At 41.9% G+C, this 24,360-nt stretch overlaps 1 protein-coding gene across 3 annotated transcripts in view; it reads left to right on the top strand.

Moving 5' to 3' along the window:
• The window catches only part of MYO1B (myosin IB), a 182,526-nt gene that overhangs the window by 36,647 nt on the left and 121,519 nt on the right, over positions 1–24,360 (top strand). For all 3 annotated transcript variants that reach the window (XM_067741166.1, XM_067741168.1, XM_067741167.1), the window contains exon 3: positions 14,468–14,583. In XM_067741166.1, coding sequence (XP_067597267.1) covers positions 14,468–14,583 — 116 coding nt within the window. The remainder of the gene's footprint in view (positions 1–14,467; positions 14,584–24,360) is intronic.

Raw genomic sequence — 24,360 nt, 5'->3', positions numbered from 1 at the left:
AGAACAGATAGAGGGAATGTTGGCCCAGTGGGGTAACACACAGGGTCAGAGACTGTTTGCTTTGATTCCTCACTCTTGGCCGAGTGCAGTGCAGGCTGGGCCCAGCTGCAGGACGTGCTCCAGCAGTCTCTGTGGGGTCAGTGGTGGGAAATGCTGGTTGTGACATTCCTAAGCGCCGCTCTTCTGTATTCTTTCTGTCCTTTGTCAGAGCTTCTTCTGGCCTCCCCACCCCCGTCCACAGCCAGATGGGATGGTGGCAGGATTTCATGTGAACTTGGTATGCAGGAGACGCAGCCAGACGTGATTCTGTTTTTAGGGTGACTGGGCAGGACTGTGGTTCCGTTCAGGAACAGGAAAGCTGCAATTTAAGCAAGAACAAGGCCCAGGGCAAATTTGGAAACTAAAGAACCAAGGTGTCCATTCTCTGACAGGAAGTATTTTTGGTACTAACAAGTAGATTTAGTTTGTTTTCTATCTGAATTGTCAGGTGGGGATCATCCAGATATAGAGGTCTGAATTAGTCCAATTTTAGAATCTTAAGTTAAACTACTTGTAGATGTAAGAGTGACTGCTTTGAAAGTCTAGTAAAAATTGTCTTAATTTTTAGAAGTTGGTAGTAGAATTAGGATCTCCGTAAGGATGGGATCCAATACTCTTATGAAAAATATTCAAATGTAAGTACAATATATTTGGTTTAAAATATTGGAAAGTAAATGAAAATAATACTAGTTAACATTTATATGTTTATGTGAAGTGTCAAAACCACTTTTCATTTGTATACATGAAAATTCCTACCTTTTGGGGATAACATTTTTCCTGAGAATTTAGTATAAATGGTGTATTAGTTTTCTCTTGCCGCAGAATAGATTGCCCCAAACTTAGTGACTTAAAATAACATACATGTATTATCTGACTCTTTCTGTGGGACAGGCATTCGGGCATGGCTTAGCTGGGTCCTCTGTTTGGGGTCTCACCAGGCTGTCATCAAGGTGTCAGCCAGGACTGCAGTCTTGTTAGGGGCTCGGCCCTTTTCCAAGCTCACGGGGCTGTTGGCAGAGAGTAGGGCTGGAGTTCATATGCCCAGCTTAGTGTTATTCCTACCCAGATGTTCTCTAAATTTTTTTCTTTTTAAAATTTCCTTTAAACAGCCTTAAAAAAATTACACAAGTAACAAATGCTTTTGGGGAAAAAAAATGAGATAGCATAGGGATACATAACATAAAAATGTAATTTTCTTATCTCAGCCTTAAAAAAATTACACAAGTAACAAATGCTTTGGGGAAAAAAACATAACATAAAAATGTAATTTTCTTATCTCAGTACCCCAGTCATTTCCAGAAGTAATGGTAGTTGGGTGGGTCATCTTCCAGATTATGTAAGTTTGATTAAAAATTAAATTTGTTTTGGTTTTAGAGTTGGAAGTAGAAGGTTCTCCTTCATCTAGGTGGATGGGCCTTTACCCAGAGAACCCAGACCCAGCAAATTTGAGTGAAACAAGAACCTTCTTTAATGCCACCTCCCCTCCCACCTTGACCAAGTGGGGGAAGGAAGACGGACTCCTGAGCTGGTGAAATGAAATGCCTAGACTTGACTGTGTATGAGGGGTTCACCAAATGCAGACTCAGCCTGCGCGGCTCGTTGAAAAGGTAGACAATTAAGGAAACATGGAGAACAAATTGTGTGTGTTTTCAAGAGTGTAGCTTTGGTTTTTGGAATGGAGTCACAGCATTAGGGGGCTAGATAGAGCTGGGGAACAACAGCAGACCATGAGGCTGTTGTGTCTAGTTTCGGAGCACAGTCTGTCTCTTGGACAGTTTTGTAATACTTTTCAAAACAATGATTTTTGGTAAAAGCTTGCCAGTTTCAACCTGTCCAAGCTCCCTTAAAACCTTTGGTGATTGAAAAAATTCTTCCTCTTAGAACTTGCAAAATGGCATGAGTTTATCTGTTATCTGCCAAGCTTAGGGAGTACATGCAGGCACTATATAGTACTTGATATATTTGAATAATATTTATAATATATTAATTTAAATGTTGTAATTGAAGCTGTACTTGAAGTTCACTTTGGAGGAAATTAAGGCCCAACTTCAGGTCTGCAGAAATGTCATCTTTTGGTGGCAGTGTGGTGGGTACTAGGAAGCAAGGACCTGAGCTCCAGTCCTGGCTCTGTTACTTACCATCTGTGAGACCTGGAACAAGTACTTTAACTCCCAGGAGAGTGTTTTCTTATTGGTAAAATGATAAACAATGACAGTTAACACGTATTAAGTCCTTATTGGTACAATATGCTATTCTAAGCACTTTACATGTACGTGTTTATTTAAGTTTTACTAGAGTCCTATGCACTGAAGGTTTTCAAATTATCTTCATTTTACATATGAGGAAACTGAGACTCAGAAGGCTAAGTAACCTGTCCAAGGTCACACAGCGAGTAGGTGATGGGGCTGGGATTCATATCCAGGAAGTCTGGCTCTGTAGTTCATGCTCTTAATAATGGTCCTGCTAAGTTTACGCAGTTACCATGTGCATCAGTGATACCACTAATAGGGAAGCATTCTCAGCCTACAAAGTGCTGTTCAACATAACTGAGTATGATACTGAGTGTATAGGTTTTGGAGCAAGGCAGCCTCAACAACCCAGACAAATAATTGAAGAGATAATCCGTATTCCTGCCACGTGTTGAGTTAGCATTCAGCAGTACAGTGACGTGAACTAGTGTGACAGGGAATAAGTGCATTCAGTTCTAAAGTCGTAGGTGCTCTCTAGTCAAAGAAAAGTGATAGCAACCGTTAGGATGGTGTGTTCCTCTCTGGAAGGTGCGAGACGATCTTGGGAGGAGATGGGTTTTCATCCTGTTCACTGGATGGCAGGTGATTGATAACTGCACAGGGTCCTTTACCTTTAAGAGCACACAGTAGAGGGACTTCCTCCCTGGTGGTCCAGTGGTTAAGACTCCGTGCTTCCACTGCAGGGGGCACAGATTTGATCCGTGGTCGGGGAACTAAAAGCCTGCATGCCGCAGGGCACAGCCAGAAAAAAAAAAAAGAAGAGCACAGAGTAGAGGAGGAAGAAGCAATTCACCACAAGAGCCATGTGGCTAATTCATGCGGCTGATTCACCCCTCCCCTCTGCACACACATCTCTTTCTGCTCTTAGATCTATAGTACAGATAAGTATTAATGATAATCCTAATTTCTAAAGAGAGGCTGTTTTGTGCATCCAACTGTGTTGTGGCATATTGGGCAAGGCATGGGCCTTTGGCAGACAGGCCAAGGTTGTGTCTTGGTCACTCACAACCACTGTGACCATTGAAGTAATTGACGGTCAGTTCTCTCATCTGTAAAAGAGGTATCATGATGCTTATCTTGTTGAGTTGTTTTGGAGATTAAGGGGCATTTTATTTTATTTATTTATTTATTTATTTTGCGGTAAGCGCGGGCCTCTCACTGTCGTGGTCTCTCCCGTTGCGGAGCACAGGCTCCGGACGCACAGGCTCAGCGACCATGGCTCACGGGCCTAGCCGCTCCGCGGCACGTGGGATCCTCCCGGACCGGGGCACGAACCCGTGTCCCCTGCATCGGCAGGCGGACTCTCAACCACTGCGCCACCAGGGAAGCCCCTAAGGGGCATTTTAGCCCGGTGCTTGACATATAGTTGGAATGGAGTACCTGACCACATGACCATCTGAAAAACTTGGAAACCCAGCATGACTTTTCTTCAAGATTTCAGACCCTGAGCTTTTCTTATAATCAGAATTTTCTCTCTCTCCCCTTCCCTGACTCTGTCGTTGCCTCTCCTCCCTCCCCTTTCCCTACCCCCTCCTACTTTGGTGTTCATTACACAGATTTCACTTTTGTTGGATTACTACTTTCAATTAGCCACATAATATTATTTTCAAGACTTGTAGCTGGTAGCATACCTGAAACACAGGACCACTCAGTACCTTTAGTTAAGAGACTCTTATTAGGTCTAGAGAATGATACATATTTGGAAAATACTTGTTCCTTACAGAGCAACGAAGATAAGGTAGTATTGTGTTATCCTGCTCTGAAATAAAGGCTGCCCGAAGTGATATTTTTAGCCGGTATTTCGGCGTGGCATAGAGCTCATATATAGTTCTTTAATTCATAGTCTGAAATGACTGTCAGCACAGGAGCAAAGGATTATAATATGATGGTAGTTAAGGCATGTCTCAGACTACACTGACAGGGACCATGCCTGACAGGCTTGCCTGATCTAAGGCCAGTGATTTAGCACAGCATAGATAAAAAGATGAATAGGGCTTGAATCTCTCCTCAAACTTTGAGTTGAGAAATACTGAAAAAAATAAAATATCAACAGAAGCAGACGCCAGGAGTCATGATGTGGTGAGGCCATGATGGGCCGTGTGTAGGCAGAGACTGTGAATAAGAGTCTTTGCAACAGGCCAGCCTTGGAGTAGAAAGTGAGAAGACCAGTCAGTAGCAGGCCCAGAGGAAGCAGAAATGTGAGAAGGGGATGAGCACGTTGCTAGTGGGACTGGAAAGGAGGTCTTCACAAACTTGTGTTGCTTTGTTCCATAATGTGGCCTCACAGCCATCCATACTCACTTTTGGGTCCCAGCTTTTCTTGTAGCTCGGTAATGGGTTCCTCGGGGGTTCCTGGGTATGTGATTATCACAGTAAAACCTTCAGTACTTGATGTAACTTGAGGGCATCTCTGTGCCCAGCAGCTGACAGAGCTTGACAAATCATACTTCTCTATTCTTGCATCACAGACCTTGGTGTAGAGCTTTGGCGTTAAACTGCTCCTGCTACTACTTGTGAGACCTTGAGCAAGTCTTTAAAACCTTCTAATGCCTTTAGTTTCTTCCTCTGTGAAAATTAGGCTGTCATTATTGGTTATATGTATCACAGATCTGTTCTTAGATGGGGGTGTGAGGTGTATGTCTGAATTCCACTGTTTCAGATTTAAGACCCAGATAGAAGCCTACATCAGTGATTGACCTTATGTTTGTAATTTTTCACTTAGGCAGTTTTTCACGATTTTGAACTGTGTCTGAAAAACCAACCAGAGCGTATGGTAGACCAAACTGTGTCTTTAAAAAAAAAAACAATTAAGACAAAAGCCCTCTTCAGGGAAATTTGGGAAATCTTACAGATGGCTAAATTTAAAATGCTGCGACCCATAATGTCTTGATGTCTTGTGATCAGATTCCCAGGACCCGAGACCCAAGAAGAGGGTGAATTCCTCTGTGTGAAGTGAATAGCATGTTGTCATTTCTGAAGATTACACCAGCTTGTCTTGTAGAGCCGTTTTCTCAGTATCCCAGGCTTTTCCTACTGGCTTCATTAAGACCATACGTACCTCGTGTGCCCCTCTGATAACTCATCCATTCCCTGTATACAGAGAGCATTTGGTAAGACTTCAGCATCATAGGACTCCTCCATGCATTTAGCTGAGATACTAACGTGTATTGTAGGCTTTTGAGTCCTGATTTGGCTATTTACTGTGGCCAAAAATTCCAGCAGAGCCAAACTCACAGTAGGTAACATTTATGAGATGCTTGCTGTATGTGTCAGGTGGTTCATGCTTTAACGCACAATCTCACTTAATCCTCAGATTAGACAGGAGGAACCAGTATCGTCCTCCTTGTCCAGATGATGAAACTGGGATTTGGAGAGGTTCAGTCATGTGCCCAGGTTCACACAAAACTGAAAAACTTTGCTAGATAACTTGGAGCTAAGGTTTACACAATATTTCAAATACATTTGAAGCCTTGTCCTACTGTATGACATAGAATCTGAGCAAAGAGCTCAAAAACACTGAAGTCGGGGTGACTTGGGTTCAAGTTCAGTCAGTTTCATCATCTAACCCCCCTTACCCCACACACTGACTTTTACTTCAAAACTGCTCTCAGACTGAAGCCCAGACTGCTCACTCTGACATTTGAGGCTGTCTGAAATTTGATTCCAGTCTTACTTTCTAAGCTATTACTCACAGGAGGTCTTTGCTTGAGGCAAGCTGTTTTATCCCCTGTGTCTGAAATGTGGTTGGGTGGGCCTTTAGGCTGCTATCCATGTTTTAATCCATGTTATAGCCTGTGTAGAATTTCCTTTTTTTTTTAAGGCTGAATAATATTCCATTGTATCTGTACACCATACTTTGTTTACCCATTCATCCGTCAGTGGGCGCTTGGGTTACTTCTACCTTTTGGCAGTTGTGAACAGTGCTACAGTTGAACCTGGGTGTACAGATATCTGCTTTGAGTCTCTAGCAATTCATACTTAAAAAAAATACATTTTGAAGAATACAACTATCCTAGCGAAAAATTTTTAAAAAGGGCAGGGTTCAACTATGACCTAAAAACCAGAATCTCATATGCTGCTCTTCGGTGGAATGTTACTTTATCCAAATCTTGCCCATCCTTTTAGACCTACCCAAATCCTGTGACTTCTCCAGAGCATTCTTGGAGCTCTGCAGTTGACAGTGACCTTTGCTTCGTTTAAACCCAAAGCACTCCTTTAGGCAGTATGAAAAGAAAGACTAATGCACTCATTTAGCTAGGAATCACTTAAATCCTGTTGCATCTGTTTTTTGTGCCTATGGCTGTTAACCCTTAAATTTTATGTTTTATGATATAAAAGTCTCACCTCCTAAGCTCTATTATAATCTCCCAGGGGCACAGACCACAGGAGTGTCCTGTATTTTCACCATGCCTAAGATGATGTTTTGCTTAAAGAAGGCTCTTGATAAATTTGTTGCTTGCTTGTTAAAATGGTTGTAGCCTAAATTCAGTCAAGGAAATCAATGCGGTTGTGCAGCCACGCGAAGGGTTATTTTTACCTGAGTCCTGATCCATCCTGGATTTGAACTATTATTACTTTAGAGGTGAAAGAAACATGGCTTGGAGACTGGGACTTGGAGAACTCCAACACATTCTTGAATATTTTTTGATGACATTTTAGACTAAATACTTAGCGTGAAGTGAGGTATTTAAATAAACATTACCTGTTGCATTGCTACCTTCCTGATTCATTTCTCTGAAGTTAAAGGATGATTGTGACACAACGTCTTGCATTTCTTCAAGAGGTAGGCACAACTTGATGTGCTGGGATAAACATTGAAAAAAAAATTCTTTTCTGTTGAGATAAAAAAATTTCCCTGTAGCTAGAAGATCTTTTCTCCCCCTTTCTTTTTTGTTTATTCCTGGTGGTGTAAGGATTTCAGCATTCTGCAGATAGTCAAAAGGGAGGCTTCTGCCCAACAGAGTAGCTCTCTATTATACAAAGGCGAAGACGCCCGGGTAAGGCGTTGTACAACACAAGTTGCTGTGATGAGGTGTTCTTGGCCACTTTTTGCCAAAGCTTTCCAGGCCTGACAGCATGGCTTGTGTGCTCTAATGAAAAGAGAACAGATTCTTGGCTCCTGGTCCTGATTCCACTTTTGTTAGATAATGTGGTCATACCACTTAACTTCTTTGTGCTCCATTGTTATGGACATTGAAATGGAGACTTCATTTCTACCTCATGGGGATTTAGGAAGAGTTTAGTAAAAAGGTGCTTCAGTGTATATTGTATATCAGAACTTCAATAACTCTGGGGATGAGTTTTTAAGAAACTGCAGTGACGATTTGTAAACAAGTCGCCAAAAGTCATTCTGAGGAAAATAAGAAGCTGGTAGATAGGCAGATGGGATGCCTAGTTAGAGTCTCAACAGAGCAGGGGCTTTACAAATATTTTGGAAGAATTTGATATTTGGAGAGAAGCCTCATCATGGTGAAAAGAAGTCATTATAGGATTTCCTTATGTGTATTTTATGGTTTAGTTATAATTTTATTTTCAATTTCGTTGAAATATAAACTTTCAGGGTTAGGGCTTCTTAAGATCTTAATGTTGCCCTGGGAAGAACTATGATATGAAAGATGTGAAAGTCTTGTGACTTTTCTGTTGTGTACTGACGTTTCCTTTACCTGGCCTTGTGGAGGAATGTGTGTACAGTACTGCATAATGGAGATGCACAAAATATTAAAACTGTGCTTCACTATTTAACTTGAAGCAAGTGTTTTTGGTTGGATATCTTTCCAAAATGTATTTATTGCATACGTCCTTGTCGTCGAAAACAGAATACTGTCTGTCTCGTTTTGGCCCTTGATTGTTAGGCTGTGTTCCGACTCAGTGCTGTAATAAGGCACTCAGGGCCCACTGAGCTGAGCTGTTGGTTCTTATTCTGAACAACTCTTCATTTTTATACTTTTAGAATTATTTTGATCACTCCTTACTCCTTTCTTTCCTTCTCGGTCTCTCTTTTTTATCCTTTTTCTGTCTCTTTTTCCATTAGTGGCCGTTGTTTCTTTGCTTAGGGTGGGAGCTTTTAACCTGGTATATCAACTGTATGCAAACTTTTATGTGCATATTATATGTGTGTTTTTTGGGGGAAGAAGGTTCATAGCTTTCATTGGCCTCTCAAAGCCATCAACAACTAGAAAAATATTAAGAAGTGCTCTGTGGCAGTAGTTTTTAAACTGCAAGCTTCAGCCATTGAGTGATGAAAACCATTTAGTGGGTTAGGACCAGCAGTTTTAAAACATTTTGTAATGAATAGAATTGAACAAAGTATATCAGTACATTGCATATGATAAGGATATTTATGATTTTGTGAAACTTATTTCATACATATGTTTGCACATATGTGTATGTAAATATACACTCAAACACACATACTTGGTTGTGATGCAAATTTTATTTTTTACAGTGAGTCATAGTCAAACATTTGAAACATACTGCCATGAGAAGGCCCCAATTTACAGATGTTGCCGCTGTTTCTCTGTAGTGTGCTGAGATGCCATATGCCAAGTTTATTATAAATGTGGCTGAAATGAAAGGGTAGCCAGAAGAATTTTCTTTTGTTCTTGAAATGTTGACAGAATTAATTACATAGGACAATTTAAAGGGGAAGGTAAAATAGCAGATAGACCAACAGCGACACTAGCATGGTTGCTGCATTTGAAAGTAACACCTGGTCCTGTGAGCCCTGAGGGTGAAGGCTACAAGCAGTGGTTTTTTTTGTGTGTGTGTGTGTGTTACGCGGGCCTCTCACTGTTGTGGCCTCTCCTGTTGCGGACGCGCAGGCTCAGCGGCCATGGCTCACGGGCCCAGCCACTCCACGGCACGCGGGATCCTCCCGGACCGGGGCACGAACCCGCGTCCCCCGCATCGGCAGGCGGACTCTCAACCACTGCACCACCAGGGAAGCCCCCAAGCAGTGGTTTTTAACTCTGGTTACACGTTTCTTTTTCCGGGGAGGCTGTACGAGATGCAGATGCCTGGCCCTTCTCCCGACCATTGAAATAGAATCTCTGAGGATGGGGTTCTGGAAGAACTTTCTTATAGAATGAAATGCGTGATCCTTGGGTTATATATCTGTCAGGGACCTTTCCTCTGGCTTCTGGATTGTGGTCTGGAGAGTGGCGGTTGCTGGATGACCACCTCCAGAAAAGACTTCTGTTTTCACTGTAATCACAGTAGGAGCACTCGAGTATCATTTGGTTATTCACAAGGCATCTGTTCTGGGATTCTAGAGATATCTGAAATACGAAGACAGGGATTGTTTTGACTTAGGAGTGTTTGTACATTCTTGGTTTAATGTCTGCCCTTGAGAAGTGAAAGATAAACTTGTTAATTGAATATGCCATTTGTAGAAAGGTAGAGCTTTCCTTTCCCTCTTCCCTTTTCCTTTTCTCTTCTTCTTGTCTTGTCCCCTCCCCTCCCTTCCCCTCCCTTCCCCTCCCCTCCCCTCCCCTTCCCTTTCCCCTCCTAGATGTCAGAGGCTGGTTCCGCAGGGTGGTGAGAGTGGAGGTGGCCTTCTGTTGTCAGGGTGGTGTGCACGCTTCAGGACTTGGGGTGCTGGGGGCCCGGAGCATGGAGGTTGTGAACTAGGTTGGCCGGGATGGCTAGGAGGTTGCTTCCACTGAGGAAGTAAGTACATTGATTGAGCTCATCCATCCATCCATCCATTGAGGGTCATGAGAGCCACACTTGTCTCAGTTGGAGAAGGTAGATAGAACCTAATTGCTAAGTAGTTTTTGCCGTTATGAGAAAGGAGTCCTTTTTGGTGTAATCAGCCTACTAGAAGAGCAGGCTCCGGATTCCAGTAGGAGTTGCTCTGTGAGCCATTTGGGACATAGGGACCAGGTGGAATGTGAGCGCAGCCCAGAAGTGGTCTGGTGGGAATGAGCTAAGCTGCTGGAGGCCTTTTGTGGGCTCTCTCACTGGCACCGTCGGAGTCCGCAGTAGCTCATTGGTGCTGGACCCAGTACATACCTACCTCTTATTTCCAGTTGAGTGAGTGAGTGGAATTCTAGAGGACAAGAGGCGGATCCTCTTTGCTGCTCCCTTTTGTAAAAGTTTACAGTGCTTTTCTTTCTTTTGTTTTTTGGGTTTTTTTCTCCTTGGCATATTCAGAATAAAAAGGACATGTAATGCCCAGCTCTCTTATGCACATACTTAAGTTTAAGAAACTGTGTCTTACCTCCAACTTCTTTATTCCAGTGGTTACTTAATGATTTAGTTTAGGATCTTTTTTAGAGCATAATGCAATAAGAAAATACTGACTTTAAATTGTATACAGTTTCTTGTTAAAAAAATAATGAAGTACGGTCAGCCCTTGGTCTGTGGGTTCCTCACCCACAGGTCCAATCAACCACAAATCAAAAATATTCATGGGAAATATTCCAGAGAGTTCCAAAAAGCAAAACTTGAATTTGCCATGAGCCAACAATTATTTACATAGCATTTACATTGTATAAGGTATTATAAGTAGTCTAGAGATGATTTAAAGTACACGGGAGGGAGGATGTGTGTAGATTACATGCAAATACTATGCTGTTTTATAGAAGGCATCCTTGTTTGAACATCCTTGGACTTTGGTCAGTCTCTGCAGGTGGTCTTGGAACCAATCCCCCAGGGATACTGAGGGACAGATGTATATCATTTATAAGCCCAAATGTTAATTGATGTAAAAATGAACTGTCTGGTCACTATTGTTCTGCTCCTTGGAAAGGAGGTTTAATTTGTTATTGCAGTTACTTGAATGTAGAGTAGATAGCTGCCTAAAACTGGAATAGGATTGTAAACTCCACCCAGCCTATCAGCTGCTTCCAGGAGTATCTTTTTCTTAAAGAAGATGTTGGGGGTAGGAGTTTATTAATTAATTTATTTATTTTTGCTGTGTTGGGTCTTCGTTTCTGTGCGAGGGCTTTCTCTAGTTGCGGCAAGCGGGGGCCACTCTTCATCACAATGCGCGGGCCTCTCACTGTCGAGGCCTCTCTTGTTGCGGAGCACAGCCTCCAGACGCGCAGGCTCAGTAGTTGTGGCTCACGGGCCTAGTTGCTCCGCGGCATGTGGGATCCTCCCAGACCAGGGCTTGAACCCGTGTCCCCTGCATTGGCAGGCAGATTCTCAACCGCTGCGCCACCAGGGAAGCCCCAGGAGTATCTTTTGTGTCTCAGAGAAAGGAGGCTTGTGACTATGAACATTTGAGTTATTCTGTTGGCAGATGTGGGACTATTTAAATCTTTGACTAATGCACATGGAACCTTCAAGGAAGAAACCCATAAACAGCAAGGGCATGTATCACACAGTACGGGACAAACCTACTAGAAGTTCAAGATTAGAGGATGCATATCTGAAACATATGAAGTGGAATGGAGAGGGAGAGCACAGTTTCCTTTACTGTTTGCTTATTCAGATTGATAAAGCTTGTCCTGCTTGGTCCTTTTTCTTACTCATTGAGCCGTGTTGGTGTATCGGTAAGGTAATTGTCGCTGTGTAACCCCCACCCCCAGTTAATTGCATAAAACAGCGACCATCTGTTTGCACACAGTTCTCTGGGATAGCAATATAGGCTGAGTTCAGCTTGGTATAACTTCTGCTGGTCTCACCTGGGATCGTGAATGTGGCTTTAGGCATTTGGTGGCCTAACAGGGACTGGATGGTTTAGAATGGCCTCACTCATGTGTCTGATGGTTGTCAGGCTGTGTAGTTCAGGCCCTTGTCTTTCTGTGTGACCTCTCCAACAGTCTAGCTCAAGTTCATTTGCATCATGGCTTCTAGTGTCAGTCATAAGGGTGGGGGAGGGGCAGCATCCTAATACACAAATGCTCAAGCCTCTGCTTGTATCTCATCTTATAATGTCCCTTTGGTCAAATCTGTCACATAGACAAGTCCAGATTGACGGGGTGGAGGATAAACTCTGTCTCTTGATAGAAGGAGTGGCAGAGTCACATTTCGAAGGTTTTGCATAAAGGGGTGATAGGAATTGTTCCAGCCATCTTTGCAAACAGTCTACCACAGTCGGACAAGGAACCCGAGGCGGGAAGGATATAGTTGAAGGGTTTGTTCGGTGGTTACACGTGGCATATAGGTTTAGTAAAATATTAGGCACTGTATGGCAGTGTACTCGGTATTATATTTCAACAGAAGAATAGTTGTGTGAAAGTGGTTTGTACCATCCATGTTCTTAGTGATGAATGGATTCTGTGCATGTTAGTCATTCAGTTAAATATTTATGGGACATTATTCATGGGCCAGCCCTGTTCTAGGTGATAATAAAACAGCTGGGGGGAAAAGCACACACAATTCAGTATGTATGAAAGTCACAAGTAACAAAGAGAAATTTAAAACTTAGTAGTGTGGCTTTTGATTTTGGGTTTGAGGCAGCTGAGTTTGTTCTCCATGCAAGAATGCCACACAGGCAGATTTTCATCAAGAATTTAGCCGCCCGTGAAATTTGGTTTTAAAGAGCAACTTGGTAACTGGTTTCTCTGCTAACAGCAAATATGTATTTTAATTATTGTATTCAAGAAACTACCTTAAAAAGGGAGATTCATGTACTTTTCTACTAAAGAAGGCTGATCTTTCAATCAACAGATATTAAAGGAATAAATCAATTATTGTATTCTCATATCTACCAATCTAAGTAATTCTAGTCTATTAGTTATAAGCTGTTCAGACAGTTATTCAGTCTCTAGCATCTCCCATCTACTTGCCCAGGTGGGTTGGACTGTGAAGAAACCTTTCTGGAAGAGTCTTATCTAAATGGAATAAGTTAAGACATTTGGACTCGTTGCTTGTCAGGCCAGATTAGTTGGGTCCTTAGTGCTAGGGTGTCAGAAATAGATAACCCTAATTGCATGGGAGCTGAGAGTTTTTCTTTACAGCAGCAGTCTTATGTACTCTTGCTAAGATTGTATTCTTATAGGATGAAAATAGGTATAAAAATGACCTGTTCACTTTTCCAGGTTGGGGGAAAAATCTTATAATTAAAATAATTGTGACCCATGTTTTGAAAAAAAAAATCAGAACATTTCTGCTGTTCTCTTTTCTATACTGTTTGATCTGACAATCTGCTTGAATCCAGTGGTGACAATACTGGAAAAACTTGTTGCTCTAAAAATGTCATCTTTTGTTGCATGGCCCTGGAAAGGCGGGGAAGTTGGAAGTGACTTTTTTCTTTCTTCTTTCCTTTCTTTTTTTCACCTTTTTATTAAAAGAGCTTTTTATCACTGACATATGTTTGTTAGCATCCCCCTTCCACCACCCCCCCAGCCATCTTTATAATGTTGAAACTGAAAGGAAAAATGGAGCTAAGATGAGTTACAGTTAAGTGACTTTTGCTTGTGGCATTGCGCTAGTCTTTGTACAAAATGACCTAAACCAACACTGCTCTTGCTGCCAGGAATTTAAGATCGAAATGGAAAGCAAGATAACTAGTGTTCTGGTTTGCAGTGTGAGAGTGTTACTGCCTGTTAAAATAGGAGCATTAATCCCTCTGAGAGTACATTTAAATTCTACATTAAATTTAAATTCAACATGAAATGTACTGTCTTTCAGCAAGTACATTTAAATTCTGAGATTAAAGTCCACTAGATATAACATGAAATGATTTTCTTTGAATACCCAAGGGATAACTGTGACTCTAATATTGAATTGTATGTGGTCGGAGCCCATTGTAGAGATGGACAGGCTGTGTAAGGACAGTGCCAAAGTCAAGGCCCCATTGGATAGGTATGGGTATGGGTAGGGAGGAGGGGAAGGCTGGGTTACTGTAGACTGAAATAGGAGGATAAAGATGAGAGAGGGAAACACCAGTTCTACTCGGAATCGGGGAAGGCATAGCTCTTGCTCACAATTAGCCGTGGTTGGTGACAAAATTTTTGGCAAGTATGACAGGGCTTTGGAGGACTCTTATCCAGGGTCATGAATTAATCTAGAGATTTATTTTGAAAGATATTTTCAATGTATAAATCTATGCTCTCCATTTATCAGCAAAATGAATAAACATTATTGACCATCTGTCTTTAGAAATATTCTTGAAAAGTATAAAATGAGTGGTCAGGCCGTAGAACTAGTGTTTTTAAAAGGATGAAACCATGCAACATTAAGGCTTAAGATGTTAAAATGGGTATATTTTATTCTTTCTTTTGCAGACATACATTGGAAGTGTGGTTATATCTGTTAACCCATACCGGTCATTGCCCATTTATTCACCAGAGAAAGTGGAAGATTACAGGAACAGAAATTTTTATGAACTGAGCCCACACATGTAAGTATGGTATTAAAGCATTAAGTTTCTCTTTCACTCCAGAGCTGTCTAGTTGACAGATGTGTCCAGCTGTTTCCTTTGAGTCTCAGGAAAATGTTTTAGTCATTTTTAAAAATTAGATGAAGGAATGTGGAAGTTAATTGTTATGCCTTATTTTAAACTAAAAAAAAAAAAAAGGCAGAATATTTCATTTGGCCTCAGGCTCTTTAAGTTCTGAAATATTTGGGTTCAGTATGTAAAGTATCTTCTGTTAAAAATTCTGTGTAAGTAGCAGCTGCTGCTAATTATTTTTTCAAATAAAACAGGAATGGTCATTGTTTGTTATTATAAAGAGCCCAAGCAGCATTTTCATGCTCTTTTTGGGTCAAGAAAGATCCCAAGTGTTGGGTTGTGTAATAGTTTCTGAGGAAAAGGAATAAGTAATCCCTTCAGTTTATAATATTCATGGACATTGTTCACCAGATGTGTACATTAAGCCAATGATTTCACCCTCCCTGAAGTTAGTCACTTGTTTGATTTTTCTGAGTTCACTTGTTATTGTAAATAATTTCTGTAAATAATAACCTACAATAATTACACAGTACTGAGGTTGAGAAACCCTGAACTAAAGTGAAAGAATCTGCAGAGTTTTAGTTGTGTCCTAGCAGAGAAGAATTTTCTCGTATGATTGAAGATGGGCTCTATTATTTTTGCTAGAAAATAAATGTAATAATTAAAGAATATACATACCACTGTCCAGATGTTTATTTTAGTTTCTTTTGATAGTGGAGCATACAGTGACATTTTTGGACTGTTTGGAACTAAAGATTTAAATAATTTGTAAAAATGGTTATTAAAAACTAAACACAGTATTTTACCAATCAAGCAGATTCTGATTATTCAGTTTTCTCCTAGAAGTATGTTTTGCAAGTGAACTTGTTTCATTTTGCCTTAACAAAAATAAAATCTATTGGGATTGACATATGTACACTAATATGTATAAAATGGATAACTAATAAGAACCTGCTGTATAAAAAAATAAAATTCAAAAAAAAATCTGAAATTTGTTTGATAAAGTTATCCCTATAGTTAAAGTCCCTGCAATGAAATACCTTATTTGATGCCTTAATATTTATTTTAAATTCTAGGCCTTGAAGCCATGCCTCTCAAATGCTTAGATCAGCTATGTCAGAGTTCCCCAGGAGCTCAGGAAAAACCTAGTTTCCTAGGCCTTACCTCTAACAAGCCAGGAATCTACATTTGTCACAAGCATTCCAGGTGATTCATATGTATGTGCAAGTTTGAGAACATGTTGTCTCAGAGATATATTTACAAATGTTTTCCCTTCCTTAACTGCTTACCGCAAATTATGATCTTTTACAATAATAGCATTAATGATAACAGTAACAGTAATGGCTTGTATTTATTGAATACTTACTATGTGCAGGTACTTCTCTACATACTTTCCATGTATTATAACTCACATCATTCTCAAAATAATCCTGTGAGGAAGGTACCATTACAAATGGGGAAGTTGTCTCAGAGAAATAAGTCATTTATCAAAGCTCGTGGGTCGGGAGCAGAGGTGTGAAAACAGTCATCTGCTGTGCCTCTCAGCTGGAAATGGGTTCCACCGTTTTCTTCTTGTGGCCTCTTACTGTGCAGTTGTATTCTGCTACCTTTGGGTTGCCTGTGTTCCTGCATCCTGGACCCTCCAGGATAACTTAGCTGTGCCTCAGTTTGCTTCCAGAGACCACATGCCATTCTTCCATTTTCAGCTTAAATCTCCACTTTGGGGTTGTTTAGATATATAATAGATGTCCATCCTAGAATATAGAAATTCATGCTGTGGAATATCCACTTTTATCCCTGTTTCTGAAAGATTCCTATAAGAGGCTGCATAGCACTCCTACCCAAGTTCACCCCTTACCCTGCAAGGGAAAAACACCACACCAGCAATAAAATAAATTCCCAGTGCGCTTAAGATAAAGACAGAATCTTTTTACCATGATCTATAAAACATTGTGCATGGGGTGAAAGGTACAGTCTCATCTAATAAATCTGAATTCCCTAGATTCATATCACAGCTCCCTCCCCACCTCACTTTGTTCTTTCAGTCCTCAGCACACTCCTTCCCACCACGTCATCTTTGCACATTCTGTGCCTTCTGCCTGGAATGCTTTTCCCTCCCTTTTCCCCAAGGCAACTCCTGTTCTTCCTTTAGATCTTAGATTGCATTAGACCTCAAGGAAGAAGTGTCCATCCCTCACCCCCTCCTTGCCAAGGTCAGATCTATTGCTCTTGTCACAGTTACAGTTAAACATTTCTTCATGGGATTATTTGATTCATGTCAGCTTCACCTGCCATGCCAGCTTTTGCTCACCATAATATTCTTAGCACCTGAAAGTAAGTGTTCAAAATATATTGAACAGGACTTGGTTTGAGTCCCAGATTTTCCAGTTACAAACCATGTCATCTTGAGCATATTACTTGAAAAAACTTCAACTCATAAATTAAGTAATTTGTTGTGTACAATGGGAAAATAATTATTAACTCATAGGATTTTTGTGAGGGATAACTATCTAGTAGATATTTAGAAAATATAATTATCTGATATAAGTAAAGTGCTTAGCAGGGAATCTGTCATTATGGACAGCTGTTGCTATTAACAGTGATAAATATAATAATTAATGTAATAATGAGATATGTGGGACACATTTCCGACATTTTAACAGGCTCTTCCTTACCACTTTGTCCTCCACGGTGGGACATTTCCACTTCCTTTAATGCATTTTCCTGCATTATTCTTTGTGAGTGTCCATCTTTGACAGCATCTGAAACAGGGTCAGTGCTAGCTAGGTTCCCTACTAAAACCCAACCTGACCTTCTCTCATAGGATCTTTGTGATATAATAGGATAAGATGATTTCAAGCTTTTGAGGCATTCTAATCATAACTCTTCAAGAATTTGTTTCCAATTTGAATAAAAAAGAACTTTAAAGCAACTGACAAAGGATTAATCTCCAAAATTTACAAGCAGCTCATGCAGCTCAATAACAAAAAAACAAACAACCCAATCCAAAAATGGGCAGAAGACCTAAATAGACATTTCTCCAAAGAAGATATACAGACTGCCAACAAACACATGAAAGGATCTCAGCATCACTAATCATTAGAGAAATGCAAATCAAAACTACAATGAGGGCTTCCCTGGTGGCGCAGTGGTTGAGAGTCCGCCTGCTGATGCAGGGGACATGGGTTCGTGCCCCGGTCCGGGAAGATCCCACATGCCGTGGAGCGGCTGGGCCCGTGAGCCATGGCTGCTGAGCCTGCGCATCCAGAGCCTGTGCTCCGCGAAGGGAGAGGCCACAGCAGTGAGAGGCCCGCGTATCGCAAAAAAACAAAACAAAACAAAACAAAAAACAAAAAAAAACTACAATGAGATATCATCTCACACCAATCAGAATGGCCATCATCAAAATATCTACAAACAATAAATGCTGGAGAGGGTGTGGAGAAAAGGGAACACTCTTGCACTGTTGGTGGGAATGTAAATTGATACAGCCACTATGGAGAATAGTATGGAGGTTCCTTAAAAAACTACAAAAAGAACTACCATATGACCCAGCAATCCCACTACTGGGCATATACGCTGAGAAACCATAATTCAAAAAGAGTCATGTACCAAAATGTTCATTGCAGCTCTATTTACAATAGCCAGGAGATGGAAGCAACCTAAGTGTCCATCATCAGATGAATGGATAAAGAAGATGTGGCACATATATACAATGGAATATTAGCCATAAAAAGAAACGAAATTGAGTTATTTGTAGTGAGGTGGATGGACCTAGAGACTGTCATACAGAGTGAAGTAAGTCGGAAAGAGAAAAACAGATACCGTATGCTAACACATATGTATGGAATCTAAGAAAAAAAAAAAAGGTCATGAAGAACCTAGGGGTACCCCAGATGGGAATAAAGACACAGACCTACTAGAGAATGGACTTGAGGATATGGGGAGGGGGAAGGGTAAGCTGTGACAAAGAGAGTGGCATGGACATATATACACTACCAAACGTAAGGTAGATAGCTAGTGGGAAGCAGCTGCATAGCACAGGGAGATCAGCTCGGTGCTTTGTGACCACCTAGAGGGGTGGGATAGGGAGGGTGGGAGGGAGGGAGACGCAAGAGGGAAGAGATATGGGAACATATGTATATGTATAACTGATTCACTTTGTTATGAAGCAGAAACCAACACACCATTTTAAAGCAATTATACTCCAATAAAGATGTTTAAAAAAAAAGAACTTAAGCAGCTGCTCAAACCAAGTACCTTGAAAATTGCTGATTAATTAACCCCAGATTACATTTGGAATTTCATTTGACCTGTTGTTCACTGTTAGTCTGCAAAACCATCCAGATATTTCCCTCATAACTCATGTGTTTTTGAAGGTGTCCAGAAATTATCTTTCTTTAGATTTCAGACAATTGAAAAACATTTACATTCTACTTAAGTACGTGACTCAGACAGCAGAAATGTATAAATGAATAAAATGAAGATAAACAGTGGCTTCTTATCTATGTTCCTTTTCAAAAATGGTTTTCTGTTGTCATACCTCTTCTATTCCCTTCTCTGGATTCCTGTCCCCGGTATGTTTGGACCTACACCTTGAGCGTGATAACGTTGGGTGGCTTGCCCAGAGAAATGAGGGCCCTGCTGGGCAGCATAGATGATACTGTTTACCTTTCTAATTGTGTAAGCTGTGTCTTTCCAGCATGATTTTTAAATATTTTGCACATAAGGAATTTTTCTTAAATATCCCAGTGAGGACTTCGTACAGTACATTTCAGACCTCTCAGTAACTGCGTTCATGGAGAACTGCCTAACGTCAGGGATGGAAAAGAATGATAGGGGAGAGAGATAAGGGAGATAACTGAACTATTTACTCTCCCTCCACTCAGAATAGCACGGTGACAAACACCTTCTGATATTTTAGTTACCAAATCCACTGGCCTTCCCCTGGGTGATTGCCTTTTCATCTTGCAGCACTAGATAGAGTGTATCACCCTCAGATGGATCTTCCTAAAACCACATCATGCTATTCCCGGAAACCTTCCTGGGCTCCCCATTACTATTTGAGTGAACTCCAGGTTCCTTGGCTTACCGTTCAGGCTCTTGGCAGTCCAGCCTTCGTCCTCCTCTCCAGCCCAAACACCACTTCATGCCTTCGTGGAACCTCCTTTTGAGTCGCAGCTTTCCATGTCTTTTCCTTTCTGCCTCTCCCACCTCATACCCCAACTCTACTCTTAACATCCCGCCTGTCTCCTAGGTTCTGTCTTAAAGGCTTGATCAGCTCCAGACTAACCCACCAGTGACTGTTCCTGCCTCTGAGTTCTCAGAACCACTCATGTGATCTGGCACACCTTTCTTACTGTGGTTAATTGTGTTTCCGTGTCATCTTCTTTAATGAGATAGAAGCTTCTATAGACCAGGAACTTTATCCTGTGCATCTCTGTGGTGCTTTCAGTGCTTTTCTCTTAAGAGCTCAATAACAAGAGAACAAAAGAGGTTTTAAATAATATTTCATTACATTTTACTTGTACTATCTCATCTCTGACAACTCAAGGAAATCAGAGTATTCTTCGCATGCTATTTGCTGCGTTTATTCAAAACTTCATGCAGTGTAATGAGAATTTTTCTTCATTTTTATAAAAAAGTAGACTAAAGTATTATAGTGCTCTTCAACACTGAGTGTTCAGGTTCGGTTTATTCCTGATGCAGAGCACTTCCCATCTAATTATATGCAGTGTCTGTTGAAGGGAACATGCTGCTAAAAGGAAAAGTGCCCCACCACCAATGCTTCCCGGTAGTCACGACCCAGGAGTGAGCTAAAATGTGTCCTTCGCAGATTGAGACATGGTGTGGTGGCCATATTACGCAGGCATTACGAAAGCACTGTTAGAAGCAAGCTGTCTTTCCATTTCAGTAAATGAAAAGCCTTGCAACAAATTCTAAAAACTGAGAAAAATGTCTTAAGGCCTTGAAAAATTTCTGGCTACTCTCACCTAAAAATGGACAGGTGATTAATGGGAGGATTTGGAATATGTTCCTGTCAGTTGTCCAGATGTGACCCCCTGTCGCTAGGGAACCTCTGACCCCTAATTTTATGACAGTTGATTTTGCAGGACCAGATACTAGTGCCCAGAGAATGACATTGCTAGAAAGCTTGTGTGTTTTGAGTCCTTGTTAATCGTGTTATTTTACTCCATTCAGGGTGAACCAGATACATGTTATAAAAAACATTTCTGACTATATCTCAAAATGTGCCAGTGCTGGGGTTGGGTGTCCAGAGCTTAGGATAAGGGTTTAGGGCAGAAGCCCCAGGTGTTGTCCCTTTTCTTGTTATCAGTATTTTCCTCTATAGCGGAGTTGAAATTCTGTGAGTAGAATTTTATTTGTTTTGAGAACTTTTATGACAGCTAGATTCTGAACTCTCATAGAGGTTGCTTGTACAACCGGGTGTTAAAGTTCTTTCTCAAGGAAAGTGAGAAGGAGTGTGTGTGTGTGTGTGTGTGTGTGTGTGTGTGTGTGTGTGTGTGTCGATGTGATGTCACTGAGACTTTTGTATTATTTCCCTCATTTCCTTTTTGGAATAGTGGAGCCTCCTATTGATTCAGTCCCTCCCAGAAAACCACTTGCAGAAAAGGGTTTTATGCTTTCCCATCTAGCATTCTTTCTACTTTTTGCTTTAGGAAAGTTACTCATTTACTGAGCAAATGTTTATCGAGAGCTTACCATATGCCAGACTCTCTTTTAGGCACTGACATACAGCAGTTGAACAAAGCAGATAAAATTCCTGTCTTCGTGAGGGAGACAATCCTCAAACTTAAGTATACAGAAACCAAGATTGTTCAAACCACTGGTTAGGGGGGAAAAGGGTAGAGCAAAGGGAGGGAAGCTTTTGTGAAAAACAAAATGAATTTAAATAGTCTTCTTATAAAGCACCTCTAAGTCATGTTCTCTCAGGTAGTTTAAGTCAGTAGCCCATAGGTTGTGATCTGGAAGGCTCTGCATCTGTGTACGTCTCTAATCCACATGAGTAACGTGTGCAGGGGGGCATCTGAGCTCCGTCTTACTCTTTAGTTGGGATACCTTAAGTGAACATCACATGTGGAATGCCACCATCTCAAAAAGAGTTCAAATTGCCCCTTTCCCTTTCTGCACGACTGTCATGGGTCAGAATAAGCAGAAGGTAGCCACCGTATTTGCTGTCTTGGCACAAACTTGTTGGATTCTGGACAAATGTGGATGAGAAGACTTCTTGATGAGAGAGATTGATTCCTGTTAGCAGTGCGATGCAATGTGGTAGTGAAGGATAGGTGTTAAATTGAAGCTTCCTGAAGCTGGGTCCATGCTGAGAGACACGTCTGGGCTTCGCACTGAATCAGATTTTATGAAGCTCCATGAACTGAACTTCCTGCCTTTAACTCTCAAACTTTTATTCTCAGTCTGTTGCTTTGTGGGAGTTATTTTCAAAACAGTGTCTTTCAGAATATATACTCTTGGCAGAAAGGGACCTCAGCTAATTTCTCTTTCAGATTATGAACTTTTAAAATTAAAGTTGGAAGGTTGGGTCTATACTACCATAATGTTTTTACCATGAAAATCATTGTGATAGAAGAATACATTTATTAATGAAAAGTGTTTTTGTATGTCTGAGAAGTCTCAGAATCCTAATTTCTAGATCCCTAATTAGAATTTTTATCACTTCTCAGAAAAATGCACATCTCAGACTTGAAAGTTTATTTTGAAAAGGCAATTCCTAGAGCCGAGCACACGTTCATACCAGCATACATGATTATTTCATTGGTGTATCATACTAAGGGGAAAAAATGGATTCTTGACAAAATAGGTTGCTTCCTGCCAGAATGTTACAGGACTTTCACAGGCCCTGAGAAATTCTGCAGCCTTCTGGAAGAGATCCATTTCATCCAAAGGAGTGGCACTGAGGCCTCAGCCCTGAAAAGCGTTAGCCTAACACTTCATCTGCACTTGGAACCCACGTGAGGAGTGCTGTCTAGAGGGGGTGTGTTCAGGGGAGGGGTGCCCCCTTTGTTGTTGAAATAAGACTCGCTGCTGTGGTCTGGTGCTGGGACTTGTGTGGCAGTAGGACCGGATGGGTGGGTCGAAGGGAACTGTGTGGGAGTTTGTCTAAACAGGGCCCGGCAAATACTGGTCCTGATCCAGTCTGGGGAAATCAGCAAAGCCAGGAGTAATAGAAACCGAGTGCAGTAAGGCTCCCAAGGGGGCCCATCCTTGGGAGACTGGGGAGCCAAGAGTGGGCACTGGGGCTGTCATGGGACAGAAATCCATGCAAGGGAAGCAGGCCCTGGAGGACCAGCCCCAGGAAGGGGGCTTGTGCTGTCCTCACTGTCTAGGTGTACATTCCACCCGCTCCAGCCTGTCTCAGGGATCCACACCCTCGAGCAGAAGTGATTGTTCATTCATTTGATCAACATTATTCAGCATCTACAGTATGTGTGAGGTGTTGGGGATACAAACATTATTCATCCCTAAGGATTCACAGCCTAGTGTGGGAAACAGACCAGTGAGCAAATAACTGGAGAAGAGAGAGAACTGCCGTGAAAAAGGTGGGAGATCAGAGTGCCCATGTGTTCAGGCCTGCCCTGGACAGTCCGTCACTCCTGTTGTATCAGCATAATTATCAGTAGTGCCCCCTGTCCTCACAGGTGTCTGAGTGTGGTCCCCGTGGATCAGGTGCTGTGGGTGTGCCAGGGAGAGGGTGTTCAGCCCTGCCTGAGGAGCTGGGGGATGGGACAGTGGGAGTCTTGAAGGATGAATTTGCCACATAGATAAGGAATAGGGTTTAGGCCCAGGAGATAATTTTCCCAGCAGGGGGAATAGTGTTGATCCAGTGGTTCAGCAGTTGTTATTTGAGTGCCTGTCAAGTACCAGGCATGAGTGCAGGTACTGGGCAAATACCTTGGCCCTTTTGAGCTTACATCCTAGCAGGGGGAGAGACCATAAACCAGAGAAGGAAATAAACTAAATGGTGTTGGAGATGGTGACGAGGGCACAGAAGGACTGTGTGAGGGTGAGGGTTCCACGGTGTATCGTTTGATATAGGGTGGCCAGGGATGCCTCACTGAGATGGTGATACTCCAGTCGTGTCCTGGGGGGTGAGGGGGCGAGCCGTGTGAAGTGCGGAGGGAGGAGCGTTCTGGACCAAGGGAACGGCGTGTGCCAAGAACCGAAGGGGAGACCCAGAGATACGACATGGCCCGTCCGTGATCTCAATTCCTGTGGTTCCCAGAGGCTGGAATGCAGGATGCAAGCTGGGAAGGGGGATATATGGTAGAAGAGGAAGAGCAGATCTGGGTCACAAATGGCTTGTGTGCTAAGGATTTGCAGTTTTAAGCAGGCAGGAGGAGAGATAAGGTCAGCCTTGAGATGTGGACTGTTCAGGAGCCCCAGGGGAAGAGGAACTCAAGGACAGTGAAGTTTAGGGATCTGGTTGGCTTTGGCAATAATCCAGACTAGAAGGGAAGAGGGCAGAGTCTCATCTGGAAATGGGTGGACATTTCGGAGGCAAACCCATAGAACCCGGTGGGAGTGACTGAAGGGTGAGGGGGGCGGGAGGGAGGCTCCAAGGCCAGTCATGACTCCCGGCTGAGCTGGGGGGGTGGATGCCAAGCAATTCCCGAAAAGCTGAACTAGTCTGGAGACGGCCTTGTAAAGCAGCGGTGGGCACTGGGGGTTGGCATGAACATGGAGTAG

This window comes from Pseudorca crassidens, chromosome 6 (assembly GCF_039906515.1).
Source record: "Pseudorca crassidens isolate mPseCra1 chromosome 6, mPseCra1.hap1, whole genome shotgun sequence".
Taxonomy (NCBI): domain Eukaryota; kingdom Metazoa; phylum Chordata; class Mammalia; order Artiodactyla; family Delphinidae; genus Pseudorca; species Pseudorca crassidens.
This window is presented reverse-complemented; position numbering and strand designations above follow the sequence as displayed.